Source organism: Camelus bactrianus, chromosome 12 (assembly GCF_048773025.1).
Source record: "Camelus bactrianus isolate YW-2024 breed Bactrian camel chromosome 12, ASM4877302v1, whole genome shotgun sequence".
In the NCBI taxonomy this organism is placed as follows: domain Eukaryota; kingdom Metazoa; phylum Chordata; class Mammalia; order Artiodactyla; family Camelidae; genus Camelus; species Camelus bactrianus.
In genome coordinates, this window is record NC_133550.1 from 61,637,707 (window position 1) to 61,663,384 (window position 25,678).

General features: G+C 45.7%; 1 protein-coding gene across 6 annotated transcripts in view; it reads right to left on the minus strand.

Moving 5' to 3' along the window:
- Positions 1–25,513, minus strand: part of PLA2G6 (phospholipase A2 group VI) — a 50,898-nt gene extending 25,385 nt beyond the window's left edge. Inside the window, exons 1-6 of one of the 6 annotated variants that reach the window (XM_074375531.1) lie at positions 24,460–25,513; positions 18,120–18,155; positions 17,766–18,019; positions 3,402–3,617; positions 2,181–2,364; positions 473–660 (exon numbers count right to left, since the gene is read on the minus strand). In XM_074375531.1, the coding sequence (XP_074231632.1) occupies positions 473–660; positions 2,181–2,364; positions 3,402–3,617; positions 17,766–17,974 (797 nt within the window). In that variant the 5' untranslated portion in view covers positions 17,975–18,019; positions 18,120–18,155; positions 24,460–25,513. Of the gene's footprint in view, positions 1–472; positions 661–2,180; positions 2,365–3,401; positions 3,618–7,604; positions 7,708–17,765; positions 18,156–24,459 lie in introns of those variants that run through there. The other 5 variants (XM_010960314.3, XM_010960313.3, XM_010960316.3 and 2 more) reach the window with 5 other exon arrangements.
- Positions 25,514–25,678: the final 165 nt, after the last annotated feature.

Sequence of the window (25,678 nt, forward strand, 5' to 3'; positions counted from 1 at the left end):
GGGCTTTGAGCTGGGCACGGGAGCCACAGAGCATTGAAGCCAAGAAGGGGCTGCTCAGATCAGATGGGTAGGCTTGGAAAGAAGAGGCTTCAGGTTGGGTGGGCTCCTCCAAGCCTGAGGGTTGCATGAGATTCCAGCCCTGGAGCATCCCCAGGAGGAGAGGGGAAGAGGGGACCCTGGGGAAGTTTGTTTTTCTCCAGTTTAGTAGAGGAAGGTTCACGGTCAGAAATGAAGGTGCATTGCAGAGCAACTTTCAAAGTTCTATTCTTTGCAGAGTAGAGTTTGCAGACCAAGATTCACCCCCCTGCCCACCACACATTTATCAAGTACTTTCTTTGTGCCAGGCCGGCCCTTGGCACCAGGACCTCATGCATATCTAACAAGCCTGTGGAGGCCACTGCTCGCCTGGGCGTGAGGACTGGCCCTGCAGAGCGGGGGGCCCGGCTGACCGCGGGGGCGGGCGGGGTCTTACCCCTTCTGGGAGAACTTCATGGCCGTGTGGATGGGGTAGCCGCTGGACCCCATGATGTTGCATCGAGCGTTGCACAGAAGCAGCACGCGGACCATCTCCTGCTTCCCCAACTGGCAGGCCAGGTGCAGTGGGGTCAGCCCTTGGTTATTCAGCTGGTTCAGACCAGCAGATGCGTTCTTTCCTAGGAGCTGACAGCAAGACCTCGGGATGGGCAGGCGCCCGACAGAGGCCCCGGCTAGTCCCTCCCTAACCTCCGCTGATGGGGAAGTCTCTCTCTGGGACCTCGGGGGAAGGGAAGTTGGACCCCACGAGAACACTGACAAGAACTTCAAGAGAAGCGACCAAGAAAGAAGTCTTTGGAGGGGAAAAAAGCCAGCTGGGCCAGTGCCAGCTGGCACGTTGGTCTGGCTTGACTGTGGCGTTTATGAAAACTGTCTCCATCAGGAAATTTAAAAGGAGGTTGTATCTAGGATGGGCACTGGGACTGAGACTTGCTTTTCACTGCATACCCTTCTAACCTGAATTTTTTTTTTTTTTTTTGCTATGTGTGGGTATTTTTTTTTAATTAAAAAAAAATTACTATTAATAAGAGAGCCATGAGGCTTTTATTTCCTCGGGTGAATGCTAACTCCTTGGGGCTAATTATGACCCCTGTATACACGTGTGTCTGGCTGGGTCTGTTGACAGGCTGGGGACACAGCAGAAAGGCCGAGGTGCTGCCATCCAGGCCTGATTCAAGGGCCAGCCGTGCCACTCACCGCTCTCTGGCCCTCCCTGGGCACACGTCTTAACTTCGCTGAACCTCAGTTTCTTTGAGGAGACGAGGATAATGGCTCACACCCACAAAGGGTACTTTGAGAATTAATGAGAACACATGTGAGTACAGGGTCAGGCACGAGATCAGAGGTAAAGGATAGCTATTGCTCAGAGTGTGTGCCTGCCCTCCGCACGGAGGCAGGCTCCACCTGGCGCTCTGCTGGGCACGCAGTGGGGTCTCAGTAAGGATGGAGTTCAACACTATAGAATTCCCTTCCCTGAAAGCACGAATCACAAGATAGGAATCCACATTTTCTGGAGTACTGTAGTTCCATTCTGATGCCAAGGCAGAGAGAAGGATGTAACCTTCCAATTCTAGGCAATAAAATCCTGTCTGGTCGTCTGTCTTTTCGATCTAACATGTAAGGTAGCCTTTTCACAACATTATTTGATCTACTTGCCCATGATTTTTCTTTTGTATTTTTCTGCCTAGCTCATCAAAAAGAAGTGCCTCTGGTGCAAATACCTACAGGAGCCAGATGGAGTTTTGTTTGTTTTGAGCTCCTGTGAAAAGTTAAGCCCAGGTCCTGATGGACCGTGTGCACCTCCAGGCAGGCGTTGAAATGAATTCACCCGGTCAGGGGTCTAGCTTGGGAAAAGCTGAGCAAAATTAATTGACAGACTGGGCAGTTTGCTGCAGGCGGGGGTAGGGGGGCGCAGAGGAATTGCCCAGCTTTGTCAGAGCAAAGTGGCAAAGCATGTGTCTCCTTGGCAAGCATGGGGAGGGAAGAGCGGGGCTGGGGATGTGCCCTCCATGAAGGAGTTCAGGCCTCAAGGTCAAAGGGGGACAGTGGAAGGCCCAGTATGACACCCAAGCCCAGGAGCTCAAAGACAGCTGTGATCACGGTAAAGTGTGGCTGCCACAGGTCGCCCTGCCCCCACTCCTGCTCACCTGCAACACCTGGGAGTTGTCACTCTGGACAGCATAATGGAAGGCAGTCTCTCCGTTGCTGTCGGTGACATCCATCTGGGCGTGGCAGTACTGCACCAGCTCCATCAGGATTTCCCTGTCGCCCTTGCGGCAGGCCAGGTGCAGGGGAGTGCATCCCTCCTCATTTTCCGTGCTGTTGGCGCAGCTGCAGCCGAGGGACAGGGACGAGAGGTGAGGGGCGTAGCCCGAGATGGGAGGGGCCCTGAGAAAGCCAAGTCCAGAAGCAGGGAGGTGGGCCAGGGGCCCAAGAGCATGTGTGTCCTGCTCCAACTGGCTGGTTCAGACTTAGGGCTGAGCCACAGTATATTTGTATCTGACATGATTTGGATGTTTTCAGTCCTGTTTGTACACCTGTATGAGGGATGCACCCTAGGGCCACACCAGCCTGAAGTGGGCAGTTGGGGTGGCGTAAAAAGGATGGCAGAAGACAGAAATCTCACCAACCTCAGGCAACTCACTTAACCTTTCTAGGCCTCAATCTCCTTACGTACAAAAAATAAAAATAATGCCTGCCATGCCTGCCCTAGGAAATGGATACAATGGTTGTGAGATTAAATACCATGATGTCCTAGAACATGCTGATAAACTGTAAAGGGCAGTGAAGATTTTTAGGCTTTAGGCCTGGGAGCTGAACTGAACTATCTAAGGTGGAGAACCAGAGGTGTGGCTACCTCAGGGCAGGATGGCGCCCTGGGGTCCTAAGGCCGGCAAGGAGCCCTCACCTGGGGCATCCAGTGATATGTGTGTTGGGGGAATGGACATCTGAAAGTCAGTGTTCCAGCTTCCAGAAAGGCAACTAGACCTTCAGAGGAGACACCAAGGGTCTAAAGCCTCTTCTGCCCTCTCCAGCTGAGACCTCGCATGGGTCACATGACCTCTCACTAGGATGACACTACTTCATAGGTGTGTTGGGAAGACTCAAGTTCATGGTGGGTATAAAACGGCTATGGCAGGCCTGGCACCTGCTGGCACTCCCGAAATGTTACATTCCTCCTTCCCACTTTAGGCAGCATTCCTGTGCTCTAACGCAGAGGCAATGCTGTCCCCCTTTTAAGTCAAATGTTCTGGGCAACCTTTGAGTTGATGGAGGGGACCTGAGGCAGGACTGAGAGACTCCCCATCCCCACACACAGTGTCCTAAGAGTCCCGTCCTCCTGCCCACCTGGCGAGTCCCCCGCCCACCTGATGATGCGGCTGTGGTGGAAGCACTCTCGGATCCCCAGCTCCACCGCCAAGTGTGCCACCGACCAGCTGGGGTGGCTGCGGATGAGGTCAGTCAGCTGCTGCAGGACCTCAGTGTGCAGGATGTGGCTGGAGCTCTCGTAGAAGGGCAGCAACTGGGAAGAATACTGCTGGAAGTTCACCAGGGCATCGGCCTCTGTCTCCAGCTGGAAGAGTCTGAGGAGCCAGGCAGAGGAAGAAGACAAGGAATGAGCCAGGAGGGACCCTCGACCCTTGATGGAATCAGAAGACTTGGGTCCCCACAAACAGGCCACTGCCTGCTTCCAGCTGTGGACTGACCTGCTCCAGCTAGACTCCCCTTCCCAACCACACACACACACACACACACACAGGCACACATACACATAAATACACCTAAATGGAGATGGAACTTTCTTGTCATTTGAAAAGATTTCCTTTTCTTTCTTTTTAAAAAATATCATCACGTGGTGCTTTTATATTTTATTTTACCAAAGCACTGTCATATCCACTATCTAATTTGATTGTCATTTGAGAGCCACAGCCTCGAGTCCCTGGACCCTTGTAGTGGGAAGTGAGTAGGTATTATTTAACCTAAATGTCCAGCAACAGAATATGATATAAATTGTGGTACATCTATGTGATGGAATAGTATATAGCCATTAAAACGAGATACTAAAAGAACAGGGAAATGTTTATTTTGTAATGTTAAGTAAAAAAGCAAGGCATAAATTTTGTATGATACAGTGTGATCAAAACTGTTTTAAAAAAATGAAAGGAAAGAAAATATGTCAAAATGTGCATGGTAGCATCATAATTTAAATGTACTTCTTTATTCATTTCTGTAGTGTCTAAAATTTCTACAATGAGTCTATATGATTTTTGTAATCATATTTAAAGTTTTGTTCATTTTTAAGGAACTGGGTTAGAGTCTAAGTTCTGCTATTAAGTTGCTGTGTAATCTTGGAAAAAATTCTTCCCTCTCTGAGTCCTATTTGAAACATAAGACTAATTGTACCTGTCTACCTACCTCACAGAGGTGCTGTGAGGATCAGATAAGATAGCAAGATAAAAGCACTTTAAGAACCATAATAGTTGCATGTAAATAATGGTTACTTGAGGCTCTGACCAGGCTTTCAACATGCTAGTTTTTAACCTACACATCTCTACAAGCCCAGTGGCCAGCCAGGATCTAGTGGAGGTTGTACCCAGAGAGTGTTGTCTCCGCAGGGCTAGCCTGTTCTTACCTAAAATAAGGAAGGATGTGAAACAGACTGGCAGGTAATAAGTGCTACAGAAAAAACAAACAAGGGAGGAAAGGATATGGGAGGGAATCATTCCTCATTCTCCTTGGCTGGTTTTTGTTTCATCTCACCAAACCCTTAATATCAGAGTGCACCACAATAAATGCTGCTTTTATGTCAAATATAATGACAAATGAAAATGATCACTGGATTTAGCATCACTGAAACCTTGACAAGAGCGACCTTCACAGGAGTACTTGTAGGGGAATGGTGGCACCAAATCCTGCTTGGAACGGATTTAAAAAGAACAGGATGTGAGAAATTGGAGACAGTATGTATAAACAATATTTTTGAGGAGTTTTGCTGTAGAAGAGAACCAACAGAGGTAGGGAATGGGGAAAGTGTAATCAGACATTCATATGCTGATGGCAATGATCCAAAAGGAAATGGGGTCTCTCTGAGAATTTCCCCTTCTGTTAATGGCAGGCAAGGTAACATGAACCAGAATGACAGATGAGGACAACCAGAAATGCTGGACAAAATGCAGAAAGCATCTGCTTTAAGGTGCTGGATACCTAATCAGACAGTGACGAATTACCAGACTGGAAGTGATTATGGAGACAGGAACTGAGCCCGGTGTTTAGGGCTGCTGTTACTTGAGAGGCTGGGGGGATACGCAGTAGCATTAACAACCTCACAGGCTCAGGAGACAGGAATTAGAAACCAGGGATCCACAAAAGGAGAACCCTGATGACCACCTGTCACTGTGGGTTAGGATCCTGAAGGACTACACACTAGGAATAAGGTGGGCCACAAGTAGACAGACCCTCACGTGGACTGCAACTCGGCCTCAAATAATTTCAGTTTCAGAAACTGGACTGAGGTTATCTGAGTCAGAGAGTTCCCAGGTTCCTGGGAGAAGTGAACATAAAGAAAACATCAAACTGGATTTCAAATTATTTCTACAAGTATTACTACAAATTCAATGTCCAGTATGTAATCAAAACTCACCAGGTAGATGGGCAGATAAGAAAATATGAAAGAAAATCAACAGAAGCAATATACAACAGAAACAGATCTATGAGTGGGGGGCTGCAAATACCGAAGTTATCTGACATAGATTTTAAAATAAAGGTGATGATATTCAAGAGGATAAAGTAGAAGATTCACAATTTTGGCAAATCACATTTAACTATTAAAAAAAAAAAAGAACCAAGTGGAAATCGCAAAATTAAAAAATACAATTGCCAAAATTAAGAACACAATGGCTAGGTATAATAGAAGATTGGACAATGCTGAAAGAAAATTAGTGAAAAGGAAGATAGGCAGAAAAGAGTAAACAGACTAAAGCATGGAGAGATAAAAGCTTGGAAAATGTAGGTAACTAGGTAAAAGACACAGAATATATAATGAAAAGATCTAACATACATGTAAGTGGAGCCACAAAAACAGACTAGAAAGAGTTAGACAGAAGCCATATTTGAAGAGTTATTAAGTATGAACTTTCCAGAATTGATGGAAAGCGTTATTCCATTAATTTAAAATATCCTGTAAGTCCTCTTCTACCAAAAAAAAAAAAAAAAAGAAAATCCACACTTACACTCCTCCCACTGAGCAGTGGGCATTTATGTCTCTTTACTGTTTAATCTGGCTCTGTAACTCCTTTACCAAGAGGATATGGCAGAAGTGATTCTATCCTAGTATCTGGACCAAGGCTTTAAGAGACTGGAAGCCTCTCCCTCTTTTCTGTTGGGACCCAGCCATCATGCCACAGGGATGCTGAAGCACTCATTGCAATGACTCTTGGCCTTGGACCTTCAGCACTGGATGAACTCCTAGTCAATGGCGAGTACCAACTTGCCAGTTGTGAGTCATCTTAGAAGTGGATCCTGTGCTGTACACCAGAAATTGACACAATATTGTAAATTAACTATACTTCAATAAAAATATATTTTAAAAAATAAAATAAAATACACATAAGGTGGGAGGAAAAAAGTGGATCCTGTAGTCAAGCCACACCAGCTAATGCCATGTAAAATCGAACTGAGCCTTTCCCACTGAGCTCTGCTCAAATTACAGATTTGTGGGCTAAATAATTGATATTGTTTTAAGCCACTAAGTTTTGGGATAGTTTGTTGCACAGCAATAACAGTATGACACATATTGGTCAACATATTGTAACTTAGCAATAACTGACACATGTGCCCTGTTACAACTGCTGAAAACCAAATGCAGAGAGAAAATATTAAAAATAGCAAAGAGAAAAAAAGTTATCTTCAGAGGGCTACTCAACAAGGAAGCTCAACAATGGAAGCCAGAGATAATGAAATGACATCCTTAAAGAGCTAAAAGAAAAGAAATGCCAATGAGAATTCTACACCCAGAGAAAAAAACACTTCAAGCATGAAGTTGAAATTAAAATACTTCACTAGTCAAACAAATAAATGAGAGAGAAAGAGAAAGACTGACTATGTCATTAGCACACCCAAACAAAAGGAAATATAAAAGAATTTTCTTCAGGTAGGAGGAACTTGACCCTAGATGGATGGTCAAAGATGCAGGGGAAAAAACTAAGCACCATGAAAATGGTAAATATTTAATGATGAGTGAATCTAAATAAATATTGACAGTATAATGTCTTGTTGGATTTAAAATTAAAATATTAATGAAAAAGAACACATGGCATAGAAGCCTGGAGGGGGATAATGAAGTTAAAGGATTCTAGGGCCCTTTTATGGTTCAGGAAGAGGCCAAAGTACCACTTATACTTCAGTAAGGCGAAGGATATGTGTTATAATCCCTAGGGTTCTATCAAGAACTATGAAGGGTTTCAGATTTTACCCTAGTTGCAGACTAACAAGTTAGCCTGGCACAGTTTCATGGATGCTGGCAGAAGACACAAGATTCCTGGATCAAAGACAAAGGGCAATTTATTACTCACAGCAATAGCAGTAGCCGGAGTATCAGCATTTGTGCCAATTCCCTGAGATCCAGTTCCCAGAAGGTGACACGAAGAGGGTCAGGTGACACCTGCTCATGTTGCACTAGAAGAGAGAAACCCCGAGTGTAAGGAACTTAAATCTGCTATAATCATCAATGAGAAGATCCGTCCCAGCTTTGTTCTGAAGGAAAATATTAGCTTTATTACACAGAAAAGCGAGCAAACCTATTCTCTTCTCTGGAGAGAGACCCCATCTCTATCTTCCAAGGCTGTTCACAACACAGACACCCTTGTAAAATAGTCTAGAACAAAGGTAGTCTGTGTCTCTGCTCATAAGATGTACAGAAACACAAGGGACTCATGGAGAACTGCCTCCTGAAAGCTGTCATTAAAAGATAATAACAGAGTATAAATTTCCAAGCCAATAGAGATGGGGAAAATGGAACAATAAGAAAAGATTCAGTCATGAATTACAAAAGCATTGTGCTAAGTGAAGAAATCAGATTCATAAGACTACATGCTGTATGGTTAAAAGGTAAAACTATAGTGATAAAAAGCAGATCGGTGTTTGCCAGGGGCTATGGTGGGTGCAGGGGCCTTATTCCAAAGGAGCACGGAGGAAATTTGGGGGATAACAAAAATACCGTACATCCTGCTTGTGGTCATGGCTACATGGGTATGTACCTTTATCAAAATTCATTGAATGGTACACCTAAAGGTGGTAAATTTTATTTTTTGTAAATTGTATCTCTATAACACTGACTAAAACAAAACAAAACAAAAAAAAAGAAGACAAGAAAGAAAGGAATAAGGAAAAAAACTAGGTAGAAGAACAACAATAAAAGCAAACAGTAAGATAGTAGATTTAAAGCCAAATATATCAGAATTACACTAAGTATAAATAGACTAAATGTTCTAAATAAATATAAGGAATAACAGACCAGATAACAGAAAAAAAGAAGAGGCAACTTACATATTCTTTACATGATTAAAAATATAAGGAAATACATTATATAAATACTAACCAAAAGAAAGCTGGCTACACTATATTAATATTAGAAAGAGTAGAGTTTAAGGTACAAAGCATTACTGGAAGCAAAGAGGGACAATCTTAACAGTTAACAGACAACAGTTTCAATTCACTAGGAAAATGTGATAATTCTGTACTTAATAATAAAGCTCCAAAATAAAGTCAAACTTGACAGAATTAAGAGAACTACAGATCCACAATCACACTGAGATATTTTAAAATCTTCTACCAGTTTCTTATACAAAAAGGAGAACCCCCCCCCAAAAAATCCCTATTAGATATAGAACAATGAATAAACTTGACTTCACAGACACATATAAAGCACTACTTCCATCAAGTACAGAATAAACATTCTTCTCCAAGCACACACACACATAAAAGTATAACTATTGGACCTATACTGGGCCATAAAGCAAATCTGAACAAAATTCAAAGACCTGAAAATATTTAGACTATGTTTGCCAACCACAATGCAATTGAGCTAGAAATCAATAAGAAAAGGATATTGAAACATTTCCCATACATTTGAAGATTAACCAAGATACATATAAAGTACCTATGGTTCAAACAAGAAGGCAAGATAAAATTTAGGAAATATCTTGACTCAATGACAATTGCAAACTTGCAGATTTGTGGGATGAACTTCCAGTTCTGGCTATGACAGAAGAGTTTGTACCAGACTAGCCTTCCTGTTGAAAACAAATACAAAATCAGGATTTAATTCAAACAAATATTTGAAGGCACTGGAGAGAACCCAAGGCAAGCAAGACATGGTGGGCCAGGACATTAGAGAAAAAAGCAGCACACCGGAGTAAGACCTGCATTTTTACTCAGGGAACTTGGGGATCTGTGGGTACAGATATCAAGGCCAAAAATAAAACTGTAGTCTAGTGCTTCCCACATTCTTATGAGGCTGGGTAGAGAGAGGCTAGCATTCAGAGCTTCTAAGACAGCCAGAACTTGAAGGACTGACTGAGAAGTGAGCCTGAAATTCTGCATGCAGTTGCCCCTCATAAGCTATGCCCAGCAAGATGTCAAGAAACCAAACAGAAAACATCAGCAGGGAGGATACAGAGCTGAGCAGAAATGTTGTCAGTTTTTTAGTACTTGGGAACTTGAGATTGGACATCAGTATCCACCGAGGTACAAGGACCTTATAAAATCTAGGCCTTTGGCTGAGATTGAAGAACTTCTATCTGCTAAGAGTAACAGTTATGACTTAGCTGTGAGGACAAACCCAAGACAGACCAAACTTAATAAAGCCTGAAATGTAGCCTTAACTAAACTTCTGAAGGATGATAATATCTTCCATAGCCTCTATAATTTTTCATACACAATATCTAGCATGCAAACAAAAATTACTAGGCATCCCCAAACCGGGATCAAACAACCAACGAGGTCCAAGAGGAAAAAACAGACTATAGAAACAGAAACCCAAGGTAATCCAGGTATCAAAGTTACTAAATAGGAACTTAAACAAAATCTGATTGATATTCTTAAGAAAATAAATGAAAAAATATATTAAAAAGTCAAAAAGAGTCAGTTGGACATTGTAGAACTAGAAAATACAATAACTGAAATTAAGAATTCAACAGATTGGACTAATTGCCAATAGAAACAGTTAAAAAAAATTAGTGAAAGAGGTTGTCAAAAAATATTCCAACTGAAGGAAAAAGAGCAAAAAGAAGGATAATACATTTTAAAAGACTAAGAGATATATGGGAAATGGTATAAAGGTTTAACATATATGTAACTGGAACTCCAGAAGGAAGAGAGAGAGATAGACCAGAATAGAAGCAATAAAAATACTAATTGGAAACATTCCAAAACTGATAAAAAGAATCAAGATACAGATTTAAGAAGTTCTACAAACCCCAAGGAGGACAAATACAAAGAAAACAACCATCTGGGCATAATAGTAAAACTACAGAAAATAAAACACAAAGAGAACATCTTAAGAGCAACCAGAGGGGAAAAAAAAAGACATTATCTTCAAGAAGCAATAATAAGATTTACAGTTGGCTGCTGAGAATGGGAGAAAACAAAGTACATCTTTAAGGAGGTAAAAGAAAATAACTGTCAGCCTAAAATTCTATTCGTTGAAGTTTATTTCAAAAATAAAGGTAAAACACAGTCATTTGCAGAGAGATAAAAACAGGGAATTCATTGCCTGCAGACTTGCACTAAGAGAATTAGGCAGAAAGAAAACTATCTCAGCTGGTAATGCAAGATAATGCAGGAAAGAATAAAGAACAACAGAACAGGTAAATACGTGGGAAAATCCAAACTGATTGTTTATAAGGATAATAATACTGTCTGAGAGATATACAGATAGAAATATTTGCATATATATTTAATTAAAATGAAAATATATCACAAAAAGCTGATGAGATGGATAAATGGAACTGAAGTATTCAAAAGTTTCTGCATTGTCAGGGAAGGGCCAAAGTGCCAACTTAAGTTAGACTGTAATAAGTCAAGAATGCATATTGCCATCTCCATGATAACTACTAAAGCATTAATAACACAGCTAATAGACAGGGGAAATGGCATTAATATAACAGCATTTGGTGTAAATAAAGCCAAATTTGGTTCTTTGAGAAGACTTAAAAGAAAAATCAATAAACCCTTAACAAACTGAACAAGAAATAGAGAAAACACAAGAAGGAGAAAGTCTGGTGGTCCTACATCTGTTAAAGACATTGAATACATATTTTAAAAGCTTCCCACAAAGAAAACTCTAGACTCATTTGGCTTCACCCATGAATTCTTCTTTCTTAAGGAAGAAGTACTAGCAATCTCAAACTATGAAAAACTGGAGAAGGATTATTTCTCAACTCTTTTTATGAGGCCAGCTAAAGCTGACACCAAAACCTCATAAGAATATTTTTGAAAAAGAAAATTATAGGACAATATCTCTAATAAACACAGACGCTGAAAATCCTAAACAAATATTCGATTTAATCTAGCAATGTACAAAAAGGATACTACATCTTGACAAGGAGAGATTTATTCCCAGAATATATGGTTGCATTAACATCAGAAAACCAACCAATCACCCAGTCAATGTAATTCGCCATAATGACAAAATAAAGGAGAAACCAACAAGCTAATAAATGCAAATCTCAATTGTTTCAGTATAAGCATTTGATAATATACAACACCCATTCATGAATTTTTTTCAAAAGAAAGCTCTTAAAAAACTGGGAATAAAAAGGAACATCCTTGATGTAACAGAGGGTATCTACAAAAAAACCTAGAACAGACATCATGCTTAACAGTAAGATGTTGAAGCTTTCCCCTTTAAGATCAGGAATGAGATAAGGACACTTCATAATTTCTGATCTTTCTTACCAGTGCAATATGACAAGAAAAATAAATAAAATGTATAAGGATTGGAAAGGAAGAAACAAAATTGTCATTGGGTTCATGATGATATGATTATGTTCTCAGAAAATCCAAAAAGTCCTACAGATAAATTATTAGAACTAATAAATGAGTTGGGCAAGGTTGCTGAATACAAGATGAATATACAAAAATCAACTGCATGGTTCATACAGCAACAAACAGAAAATTAAATTTTAATAAATATCATTTACGATAACATTTCAAACACTGGGAATAAATCTAACAAAGTGTGTCTGAAACGTCTGTGCAGAAATCTACAAAGCGTCATTGAGAGAAATTAAAGAAAACCTAAGTAAGTGGGAAGGTATTCCAGGTTTCTAGACTGAAAAGATTAAACAGTGTTAAATTGTCAATTCTTACCAAACTGGTCTATAGAATCAGTGCAATGCCAATCAAAATCTCAAGACCAAGGTTTTGTTTCTTTGCTTGCTTGTTTTGTGGGTGGAACTTTTTTTTTATCTGGTAAAAATTCAGAGAGCTGAGACTAGCCAAAATAATCTTGAAGAAGAAGGAAGTGAGAACTTGTCCTGCCAGATATCAAGATTTATTATGAAGTTACATTAATTAAGACAGCACTGTATTGATGCAAGCAAAGAAAAATAGAATAGTGACTAAAAATGTTTCAGTTAATAGAGGGACACCTAATTTATGTCCAACATGGTATTCTAGAGCAATAGAAAAGAGCAGTTTGTGATAAAAGGGCCTGGGAAAGCTGGATCTCCAGCGGAAAAACAAGAACAAGAAACTTGAGTCCTCTCCCACAGCACACATTTAAAAAAAACACTCCAGGTAGATTATCAACCTAGTTACAAAAGGCAAAACAAGAGAGCTTCTAGAAGGCAATATAGAAAAACACCCTCATGACTTCATGATAGAGAAAGACTTTCTTAAGCAATACACAAAAACATACGATAAAGGAGAAGCTGAGTAAATCTGACTTCCTGAAGACTAAACACTCTTGTTTATCAACAGATACCATTACGAAAGTAAAAGGCAAACCAGTGACCGGTGACCACAACACACATAACCAACAAAGGTGTGTATTCAGGATACAGACATACCAAATACCCCTGCCAAAACTCTGTAAGGAAATGAACTTTATTTTTTTAAATGTTCAAGACATTAAGCAGGTAATTCACCAAAGAGGACTGACAAATGGTTAATCCACTTATCAAAAGGTGCTCAACTTCACATCATGAGGCAAATGCAAATTAAAGCCATAATGACACACCACCACACACCCAATAGAATGACAACATTTTTTTTCAAAGTGGCAACACCAAGTATCAGAGGATGTGAAATAACAAGAAATCTCACTTGCTGCTCGTTGGAAACCAGGGCTTTTTCCAAGGAAGCTGAGGATATGTATGGCTGTGACCCAGCAACTCCACTCCTGGATAGATGCCCAACAGAAATGCAGGCATGTATGCACCAAGAGAAAAAGAGACAGCCCAAATGTCCATCAACGCTAGGACGAATACATGAAGTTGTACTATAGTTACACAGTGGAATTCCACTGCACTGAAAATGACTGACATGACTGGGTGTGAAACACAAACCTCAGACAAATGCCAGTCACAGGAGCCAGACACAAACGAATTACGCAATTACCATAAAAGTCACGTTAATGGCTACCTTTAGGGGGAAAGGGGGCAAAAGAGGGGCTTCCGGGGTGGTATGGTTTGTCGCAAATACCTCTGTAACCATCACACCAGGGTATGTAGCCAAAGAAAATGAAAACACTAATTCAAAAAGATACATCCACCCCAATGTTCACAGCAGAACTCTTTACAATAGCCAAGCTATGGAAGCAACCTAAGTGTCTATCAAGAGATGAATGGATAGAGATGTGGTACACACACACACACGTGCACACACAAGTGGAATACTATTCAGCCATAAAAAAGAATGAAATTCTGCCCGTCACAACCATGCGGATGGACCTAGAGAGTATTATGCTTAGTGAAATAAGTCAGATAGAGAAAGACAAATGCTGGATATGATCCCTTATAGTGGAATCTAAAAAATAAAACCAACAAGTGTATGTAATAAAACAGAAACAGACTCACAGATACAGAGAACAAACTAGTGGTTACTAGTGGGGAAGTAAAGGAGGAAAGGGTAAAATAGGGGTAGGGGACTAAGGGATACAAACTACTATGTATAAAATAGATAAGCAACAAGGATCTATTATACAGCAGGGGGAAACATAGCCATTGTTTTGTAGTAACTTTAAATGGATTATAATCTATAAATATATTGCATCACTATGTTATACACCTGAAACTAATATTGTAAATCAACTATACTTCAACTAAAGAATAAAAAATTTAAAAAATAAGGAGAAAGCACAGGAGGAGGAGAATTGGGGCAGTCTAAAAATAGACAGTGCCTAAGGGGAAAGTGGAGTTAGGAAAGAGATTTTTTTTAAGAGTTATTTGTAGTGATGGAAAATATCCAGTAAAGAGGAGGAAATTAAGTAGGAGAGAGGAAGAATTGCTGAAATGATGTCCTGAAGTGGAGAGGGGATGATGACCTTGAGGGAGGAAGGACCTCAGCTAGACGCATGGATGGCGCATCTCAGGTGACAGCAGGGAAGGCCCAGGAGGTGGGTGCAGGTGCGGGGAGACAGGGTGGAAGAAGCTCCTGGTAGTTCCCTGGTGGTTTCTGCATTCTCAGTGAGGCAGAAACCAGGTCATCAGCTGAGAGTGAGCATGCAGAGGAGGGGGGCTGGCCGGGGAGGAGAGAGGATCAGGCGTGCCTCCCGGGAGAGCCGAGAGGGGCGAACCTGAGAACTGGAGGACTGCCAAACAGGCTCACCTGCGGCCCATCCCCACTGTGATCTGAAAGTGTGAGCTGTCAACATGGAGAATAGAATTAACTAGTGTTGGGATTTTGCCAAGCAATTGTGATGGGGAGAGAGGACCACAGGAAAGCGGAGGGTGTATGCCAGTGTATGGTGACACTGATGGGCCATGGAGTTTAAGCTGGGTAAGAAGACAAGTCCACGAAAGGGATGGGGACTGTGAAAAGGTGGTAGGATCAGTCCACCATATGCAGGGGCAGAGGAACCTGGCATTCCGAGGACCAGAGAGAAAGAGCTAGAAAGACAGGAGGCAAGATCGGAAAGTGGGGTGCTTGAAATTTGTCTTTACAGAAGAGTTGCAGTTACTGGTGATGACTAGGTCCAGGCAGTGAACATGTGGACCAGGAGAGGTCAGGTAACAGGAGTCCTGGGTGCAAGGAGGGGCCCCCTGTGCATCTTATAGTCACCAAGAGTCAAGACAGGAGCAGCGATGGTGACAGGGAGTTCTTAGCCAGGGGTTCACGTATTTGAGATGCAGGGGAGGCCCCAGCGTGGGAGAAGCCTGCCGCCAGGAGACAGCAAGGGATGGCAGCACAGGATGATGTGAGCTTCAAGGCTGAGGGGCAAGGAGGACCCTCTCCCACCTCCAGGAAGACTGGGAGAGAAAATTCTGGAGAGGCCTGCAGGGGAAGCAGTGTCCTCAGGGCAAAGCCAGGTCTGGGTGAGAACAAGGAAGTGAAAGAAAGAGTCAGAGAAAAGGCGAGCATCGAGAAGACTCGTGGGGCTGTGTGTTTTCTGTCTTCTAGAACTGAGTGCCCTGGCATCAGCTCTGGGAAGCCTCTGCGTTGGTGGGAGCGGCCTATGGATGAGCCTCAGGAGGGCTTGAACCTCGGGAAACGGCAGACAAATGTGTGGATGTGCTTTTGGGGGACAAGAAGGTCCCCTGATTCTCTTAAGGGGGCCCTAGACCGAAAAATGGCCAAGAACCACTGGGCAAGAGGGGTTTCTAACTTTCTGGTTTCAAAGTCGAGCACAAGCCCTTCACCACTGGTTCTCCAGCTCCCTCTCCATCCCTCCGTTCTCTCTCTCTCTATCTTTCTCTCTCTCTCTCTCTCTCTCTCTCTCTCTCTCCAGAGAAGCCTTTTCCCATCCCTCTTGTCACGCCCAATTCAGTGGTCATGGAGTCATCCATTCATTCAACAAAAATTGACTGTGCACTCGCTGAGTGCCAGGCACTACGCCGACAGTAAGACAAATGACTCAGACCCAGGCCCTGTCCTGCCAGAGCTCTGCGGTCTGGTGGGGGAGACACATGTGCACACAGACACGTGGCAATCCAAGGCAAGAGGGGCTGATAGAAGTATGGGGGCTGAGGGAGAATAGAGCAGGGACCAGTGAGTCTGGCCAAGGAGTGCAGGAAGAGCATTCTTAGGAAAACTAACAGCAAAGGAAAAGCATAAAGGGGTGAGGTCTGTCCAGGGAATATGAATCTGACATGAGCCCATTATAATATCTGCCCCACCGCATGCCAAGTCCTGATCCACCATTGCTGGCTGCTGCCTAAACCCCTGGAGGGCAGAGACCTGCCGCTGGTGAAGATGGGCTGTGGGCTAGATAAATGGTGAGTGGGCAAACCACAGAGTGTGTCCAGGCAAAGCCTCTGAACAGAGGGCCTCAGAAGTCAGTCCCCTCTTGAGAAGCAAAGATCACGCGTCACACACGCTTTGATCATTCCTCCCAGGATTGCTGGGAAGTGCAGCCCTGCTTCTGCTGAGACACCAGTGAGGGGCTGGCGGGGTTCATCAAATATCATCTGTCACAGGTAAATGTCAGCAGTAAATGATTAATTCGTACCAGGAAGAGAAGCATGGACGTTATCACAGTGTACACAGCGGTGCTACAGGTGACCACCCCGGGCTCACCCCACATAAGCCGGGCACCTGCACCGTATGTCAGGTCAGGGGGCCCAGGATGGGCCAGGGTGAGCTCACCACATTGCAAAACGGCCCACGTGGAGGAAAAGGAAGAGGAGGCTTCTGGAACACGAATGCCTGGGTCTGAACCCCAGCCCTGCTACTGAATGGCTGTAACTTGGGCAAGTTACTTAAATTCTCTGAGCTGTGTTTCTGCCTCTGTAAGAATGGGTCAATAACAGCCCTACCCCCGGGGACTGTCATGAGGATAAAGGGAATTAATAGTTAGGTCAGCAACAAGACAGAAGGAGCCTGGGTCCCCGAGGACTTTAAGGAGTGGCGCCTCCACAACAGCCCTGTCTGCCTTTGCTGTCACTTAGGAGGAAACTAAAATTCTACTGTTTCACAACTTTTATGTTGAGCTATCACTCAAGCTGAACCTAAGCGTACTTGATCCAGAAGAAGATTCCAGATACACTTGGGAGGAGAACCTGGCAGAACTCGCCTTACACACACTAATACAACATAGATATCATCACTGCTGCCGTCTGTATTGGCCGGTGTCCACCTCTCCACGCACAGGGGTGTTGTGGGACTCCCAGGCTGTCCACCCCTTACAGGGGTTCCTCAGCAAACCTTGGCCAATCAGCCCCTACAAGGACAGTCATGCCTTAAAGACCCAAGGCTACAAGGTCTTTCCCTATTTGACCCTTCTCAGCTTCCCCATCTTCCCTCCCTTCCTCCATCTGCACAGGTCAAGCCTTAAGGCAGGAAACAGTCTTCCATCCCCAGCCCCTGCTGTCAGGACCTCGATGGGCAGGAAGGTGTGGCATCCAGGAAGCCCCTCCCTCCGTTCTAAGAGCAGAACCCCGCCCACCACCCCTTGCAGACTCCTCAGATGTCAACCCAAAGAAGCTGCTTCTCGGCCAAGGGATCTCCAGGCTGAGACCTGGGAGGATTCAAAGGAGAGAAGTGTGTGTGGTAACCAACCGATCATCACGCACCGGAATCCACTCTGGGGGTTCCTGGGGTTGACCAGGATGCAGTCCCAGGTGCGGTTGGGAGTGTTCTGGAACAGAATCAGCTGCCCTTCCTCCCGGGCCCGGCCGCTCGAGACGTAGTCTGCCACGGCCACCTCCTTCACCCGGAACGGGTTGGAGAACAAGTTGGTAACGCTGCTGAGGGTATCGACCAGGCGGCCGAAGAACTGCATCCTCCTCGGGGCCAGCGGGGAGGCCCCACTGCCTTCGCCCTCAGTCTGGAAGAAAATGGGGGCTCTGGTCAGCCGGGCTCGGTCTCCCATGCCCACCTCACCATGGGCAGCGGTTCCCTGCACAGGCACCCAGATGGCTCCCCACCAGCGCTGTTCCCTGGGATTCTGGGCCTGGAGGGACCTGAAAAGGAAGGGGAAGAAAGAGAAAGGGCACTGAGAGGGAGGGAAGAAAGGCAGATGGGAAGTTACAGGGCTGCCCTGCCCCCAGCCCAGCTTCCCCAACAGAGACTCAGTTTCCTCATTTGCAGTACGGGGCGGGTCAAAGGAGACAGCAGATGTGAACACAGGTGATGGGTGACGCTGCCCTGTGCAAACAGGCGGGGGGGGGGGAGTCCTCACTCCGTAAAGTAGGGAGTCAAGTTCTTGGTACTCAAAGAGCTTGGCACATGTCATTTCAACTCCACACACAAAACCAGTGTCCCCTCTCTCCTGGATGCCACAAGGGGACCAGGAGCACCTTACACTCCACCCAGGGCAGAGGACTGCACACGTTTGTCTAAAACCCTTCGTGTCTGCTACCACTGGTTTCCCAAGAAACTCAGAGAACACAAAAGAAAGCTCCTTGGAAATGAGTCTGAACGTAAAGACTTGGTAACAGGTGTCTGGGTGGAAATTTTGTTTCACATTCATAGGGTCACAGTTGCTGCTGTGGAAATTGTCACCAGTGTGGGTGTCAGAATTAGATGTCTTGTTATTTCCTGGGTTCCCAGAAAGCACACTACCTTCCTAAGGCAGTGCCACCAAAGCCGGGTGACAATCAGCAGGAGGCCACCCTCTGCCTTTGTGCCAAGATGTCACCTGCCAAAAGAGCGGGTCAGATACCAAGGACAGAGCGTGGGGGTGTGGGCATCCTGGGGAAAGAGGCCATGTGAGTGGACACTAGTCATACCCAGGCCCATGTGTGGAGGGAGGATCAAACTTAGGGATGAAAGGAAGAGCAGGAGGCCAACAAAGAATCATCTAAAAAGGGAAGACAGGTCGAGAATAACCATGACGTCAGGAGATGCTTACTGAGCACTTACTAGGCAGTAGACCCTGAGCTAAGCACTGCATGTGACTGTCTCATTTAATTCTTTGGCGGGGGGAGCTAGGTTTGTATGTTTGTTTGTTTGTTTGTTTATAATGGAGGTACTGGGGATTGAACCCAGGACCTCGTGCATGCTAAGCATGTGCTCTACCACTAAGCCATACCCTCACTACCCCCGTCTCATTTAATTCTCATAAACAATATGAGGCAGTTGCCCTGAGCACATAGTGAGCTCTGGAGCAAAACTGCATAGAAAACATCAAAATACTGAGTAGATGAGGGTATTTGGTTTATGGGCAATAGGTTTTTTTTCTCTCCCCTATTTCCCTAATGAAATTTCCCTGTGAAAATTTCCCTATGAAATTTCCCTATGAAAGATGATTCTATTTTTTAAAGAAAGTAGGAGTGCAGGGTGAGCCCCTGGGGCTTGCATCTGGGGAGTGGTGGGGGGGTGCCATGGGTGGGGTCGGGCCTGGCTGCCCAGAGGCTTCCCAGAGGGCAGGCAAAGCCTGCCTCACAGGGAGAGGCGCTCACAGGAAGAGGGGAGTGTGGAGCGTCCAGCACCCACAGTCCCCCGGGGTTAAGGAGAAGACTCACCGTGGGGGTCCAGCTGGACAGAAGGAAGATGCTCCGCCCCAGAGGCGAGCCCCTTTCCTCCAGGTCCCAGGGCAGGGGGCAGGAGTGCCCCCCCACATGGACAGCAGCCTGGCCCTGGAAAGGACAGGTCTGACTCTCCTCCAACCTCCCAGGGTGGGCGTGAGGATGAAATGACACAATAGAGGGAAAGTGTCTGGGACGCCAGCCATGGTGGGCACACAAACAGTGGCCACAGCTATCACGAGGTGGAAGAAGGGAAATGGAAACCCTGGGCCACATCCTGGACTGATCACAACAGGCTGGCCGGGAAAGCGGCGAGTGCGAAGTAGAAAGAGCCGCATGTTTGTGCTTCCTTCTCGTGTCTGTCCCCTTCTTCCCGTCCCTGCCACCTCTGACATTGTGATGATGCTGCTGCATCCGCCAGTTAGGGTGGCCTGTCCCCCCTTTTTTGGTCTATCCAAGCACCTAGTATGCTGTTCCTGCCTGACAGTGGATATTTAATACATGTTTGGTGAATGAATGAGAACAAATGAACAAACCAATTAGAAGCCCCAGGGGCCAGCACCTTTGAGGCACCCTCCCTCCTCTTATTCCCGTGCCTTGTGGTGGTGACAGATGGTGACAGACCATACACCACCTTCCCACTCTGACCACAACAGAAATGCTCAGGGGCTCACCCCTGCATCAGGGGAACCTTTATGGGGCACCTGCTGGGCTTTGATCTAGAAAGTTTGGCTTTATATGCCATCAGGGTGCTTGAAGCTGAGCTCATTTGTACTCCAGGCAGGGAAACATCAAGCTCCCTGCTTGACAGAGGGCAGGGCAGCTGCCCAGGAGGTGCGTGACAGGATCCCACAGGCAGCTTGGCCAGGAAGCTGACCTCACGGGACTGGCCACATGGGGGATTCTGGGAGCACATGCAGCATTGCTTGAGTTGGAAATCAGGCTTCATGAGCCCTGGCAGCTTATGACAGGATGTCCCGTGATTGGAACAACTGGCAAGGACAGCCCCCTGTGCAGCCAATGTCTCCCCCCATGCACTGCCCTGGCAGGATGGGCCAGGAACACCGGCTCTGATCAGAGCACCCCGCCTGCCCTGACCCCCGTGGACTTCCTTCCTGCAGCTCTCACCATCTGCACCTCCCAGCACGCGAGCGCATCACCGCACACCAGCCCCGCGTACATCCTCTCCCGAGACCACCTTGCTCTATGGCTGGCAAAGGGTTTTCACGTCTGTTAGCTGCCTCGAAGCTCACAAACGCCCATGAGATAGTGACAGTGCGATGTTACCCTGTCTGGCATGCGGAGCAACGAGGCCCAGAAAGGGGAAGTGGGAGGTGCTGCCTGGCAGCTGGACTCATGCTTTCTTCCCTGGACTCCTGACAGCACTAGGCAGAAGGGCTGCACAGAGGATGCAGGTGCCCAGTTAGTGCACAAGGAAATACTCAGGGAGAGCGGGGATCAAGTCAAATGGCATCTCCACCTCCCACCTGGGCCTCTGGGCCTCCAAGGTTGCCTCCAAACAAACTGTCCCTCCAAATGTTCACTCTGACCCTGGACTCTTCCCTAAGCCAGCAAGACACCCAGGAAGAGGGGAGGGCTGGCTCCTGCCCCCTCCCACACACCACACTGCCCCATTCACCCAGCTTCCGCTGAGCACCATGTGCCTCACCAGGTTTCGAGATTATTTATGACTCAAAACACTCAAAAGAGAAGGTATACTTCTCCCCATGTTACACACAGAAGAGAAGGTATACTTCTCCCCATGTTACACACAGAAGAGAAGGTATACTTCTCCCCATGTTACACACAGGAAACGGAGACACTTGCCAGGATCTGAACCCACTTAGTTGGAATCCAGGGCACCAGCTCGTAATTCCTCAAGCCGCCTTCAGGAGAGATCCTGACTGGAGCGGGGCTGAGGGGGGCTTGATGTGTGGTCCCCTGTACGCCAAAGCCAAGGCCCTCATTGAACAGTGCACGGCCTTTCACATAAGCCAGAGCAAAATGGCCTTTCCAGAACAGAAGAGGTCTCTTTCATTCACTCTGCTTAGCTGGACCACGGCTGGAAGCAATCTGCCCAGAACTGCTGCTGGAGTTCCCAAGCACAAGAGACCCCGATGACTTTAGATCTGTGGGCTGATGGCCTGGTCCAGGGTGGCCCATCTTATGATTTACTCCACAAATTTTTATTGAGGACCTCTTCTGTGGCAAGCATTGTTACAACTGCTGAGAACACACTAGTAAACAAAACAGATGAAGTCCCTACCCTCCCAGAACTTCTATTTTGGAGAGGGCTATAATAAAGAAGATAAACAGGCAAAATATATACGTAGGTTTCAGATGCTGATTAGATGCTGAGGAGAAAAATAAACCAGAAAAGGGAGACAAGAAGTATCCAGGTGGAAATTTTTTTTTTTTAATTTTAGACAGAGTGAACGAGTCCTCCCCAAGAACTTGGCCTTGAATAAAGACTTCAAGGAAATAAGGGCAAAAGTCATATGGGTATGTGGGTGAAGAGTTTTCCATGCAGACGGAAGAGCATATGCAAAGGCCCTGGGGCTGCCTTGTGAGTTCCAGAACAGCAAGGAAGCCAGTAAGGTCAGAGAGTAACGGAGGCTAGGCAGGTACAATGAGAGAAGCCGTTACAGGGCGTGGAGCAGAGGAGCGACATTAACAGATCACACTGGCTGGATGCAGGGTGTACAGAGGCATCAAGGAAAATCTCAAAGCTTTAGCCTAAGCAACTGAACAAAGAATACTGACCTTTCTGAAAGATGAGAAGGTGAATGAGAGGGACAGATTTTGGTGGAGGGTGGGGGAAGGGATGAAGGATATCAGGAGTTTAATTCCAAATACTTTAAAGTTTGAAATGTCTTAAGTTTGAGGTATTGAGGGAGCAACTATGGATGTGTCTATCATTCAGGGGAAATGTCTGGACAGGACTGGAGACAGAAATTTGAGAGTTGGAGTCAGAGTAGAGATGGTACTTAACGTTACGTCACCTGATGAAATCCCCAAAAAAAGATGGACTAAAAAAGAGAAGAGGTATTTAAGGCATGGATCTATTAAGATTTTCTCCCAGGAGCCACACTCTGCAAAGTGGAACTCGTGACACAAGGCCTCCCCTTCACTACAGCCCCCACCCCTACCACACGCCCAGTACATATGTACAGACACACACAGATTTAAATTCCTCCTTCTTCTATCTCTTGGTGATGTCATTCTGCTGAATCAGAAGGAAACTCCCTTTTGGGGATGCTGTCATCTAACAAGAAAGTAACCCACGGAAGGGAGAAAAAGTGCCCCGGACACTGAGACAAGTAGTGACCCTTACACAGCTGAGCAATCACACGGGCACTGGTGTTATAAAGTACTATGCTCAGATTCCAGCCCCAGCCCCATCAGCTGTGTAACCTAAGGCAACTCAATTGCCCACTCTTCCTTATGTTAAATGGGAAGAGCACTGGCTGCGAGGGTAACCTGGAACACAGTAAACAGTCCATTAACATTTGTTAAATAAACGAGGAATGAATGAATAAATGGTAACATATAAAAGAGGCTGACTCATAGCAGACAGTCAATAAATCTGCCAAATGCTAAATAAAAGACTTGTCTTCCCCTCCTTGATTTTTCATTCTATCCCTTTCCCTTTTCTGCCTATGACACAATAGCAAAGCTGTGCATTTGTCCAGGACCATGCTGGTTACAAAGCTTTGCCTTCTACATTTTCTCAAATTTTGAATTTCATGGCAGCCTTAGGAGGGCAGAAAATATAATCTTCCTGTCACAGATGAGGAAACTGAGACTCAGACAGAAAACAGCCTACAAATTCCAGGAAAACTTTCAGGCAGAGAAAATAACAAAAACACTGCATTCAGCCCAAGGGTGGAGCATCCATGTTGCCAAACCAAACCTGCCTGACATCCTGTTGGGCGGGTAAGAGGGCAGGTGAGGGAAAGACCCAGAAGCTCAGGGGAAGGGAAGGTATTTATTTGGGGTCATATGAGTAGTCCATTTGAAAAATGGGCACAGATCCTTGAGCCTAGTGCCCTCCCTGTCCCACACCCACAGGCCTGCTGGTCCCAGTCACATGGTCACAAGGGTCACATACTTTCCGTCACTAGCTTTCAGGTCATCAGTGGGAGCAGGAGGTGGACACAGAACTGGTGGATGGTGCGACTCTGGGGTGACCATGCTATGGGAAAGGAGGGAGCATGGTGGGGAGTAGGCACAGATGAAATCTGAAGGCCCATGGGAGACAATAAGCAGGGAGAGGCAGGGAGTTAGAAATGGGGAACAGTGAAATGTAGAACAGGGGAGACAGACGGAGGAACGCAGAAGGCAGGGGTAAAGTCGGGGATCGGGAGGGAACACACTGAGGCAGAAAAACCAGGAGCACTTAGCACAGGAAGGAAGCTGGGGACAATGAATGGGACCGAGAGTGAAAACTCAGGCCACTGAGAGGCACTGAAAAAGCTGGGGGACGACGGGGTGGGGTTAACTCAGGAAGTGAGGGATAGAGGAGAGACACACAGGGAAGAAAGGGGTACTGAGGAGGGACCCGGGGTCGAAGGTCGCTGAGGGAACTCAAGTTAGAGATGAGACTAGAGCGGTCACTGGATGGGAGTTGGAATGCTAGGGGATCAAAGGGCGGAAGTCGGCGGCACAAGGGTCAAAGAAAGGTTAATGAAATCGGAGAACAAGAGGGAGGCCTGAAGGACGGGGAGCCCACGGAGTTAAGGGAGCCGAGATTTCGGAAAGAACCCCCCGGCCCCGCCTCCCCTGCGCCGTCACTCACCTCGGCTTACTCAGCACTTCCACTTCCCTCTACTTCCGCAAACAGACGCGCCCCAGGCCACGTGACGGCGCGGCTGCTGCTCTCCGCCAATCACCGCAGCCTGTGCTTCTTCTGAGGAAGGCGGGGGCGGGACTCCGCCATCTTCTATAACTGCCCAATGGAAGGGGCTCCCATCGTCGAAGGAGGCTGGGCTTTAGGCAGGAGCCAATCCTGCGGCGGGGCGGGGCCAAGTCTGTGCGGGGCGGAAGGCCCACGTGACTGCTCCTAGGCGGACATGTTATCTGGGGGCAAGAGACTCACCCTTCAACGCCCCTCGCCTCCTGAAAAAGGAGGCGCAGGCCTGAGGTTTGAACCTGACTTTAATGATGGCTCGTAAAGATAAAAATAAAACCAACAAAGATATAGGGCATAACAAACAGGAGCCAGCTTTGATTTTGCCGGGTACCCCCGAAGCTAGGGTTGCCAGATTTAGCAAATAAAAATAGAGGACGCCAGGTTAAATTTGGATTTCAGCTACACGACGGATAATATTTTAGTATAAGCAGAATATACTAAGTATAGTTATGCTTAAAAAAATATTTCCTGTTACCTGGCATCCCTACCCCAAGCCATCTCGGGAAATATCTTAGCACTTTTAGTAGAAATCTGCCCAAATGACTTGGTCTCTGTGAACTCCTCATCTAAGTGGGCACAGGATTATTAGAATGACTAGAGTTAAATTAGTCCTCGTGCCTGCACATAGTGGGATTTCAGTAAGTGACAGTTGTTATGATTAGTAATGCTGAGAACGAGGTGCGTTACAAAGAAGGGAAGAGACTGGGTTTTAGTCACAGATCTGCTTCTGACTGAATAGATCATGGCCCCTCTCCAGCCTGCCAGGCTCCGTTGAGCCAATTTTCTTCCCCCAATGATTCCCCAACTCTAGATCTAGATAAATTCTCCAGACTGCTCTCTGTCCACGTAGGAAGGGTAGCTGCTGTTTGTTATTCCTGTGAATAGAAGAATGTTTCTGCCTCTCTGTCCCAAGATATTAGTACCCAGACTGAGGGCAGCCAGTACAACTGGAGCAAGATTTAGTCAAGAATCTGGACAGGTTAATAAAACTAACCACAGTAACAATTATTTGTACAGAGTTTTGCCAGTTACAAAGTAAGCTGACTTCACATCCGTCATCTGTAGTTTGTCTTGGTCACATTTTACAGGTGAAGAAACTGTTCCC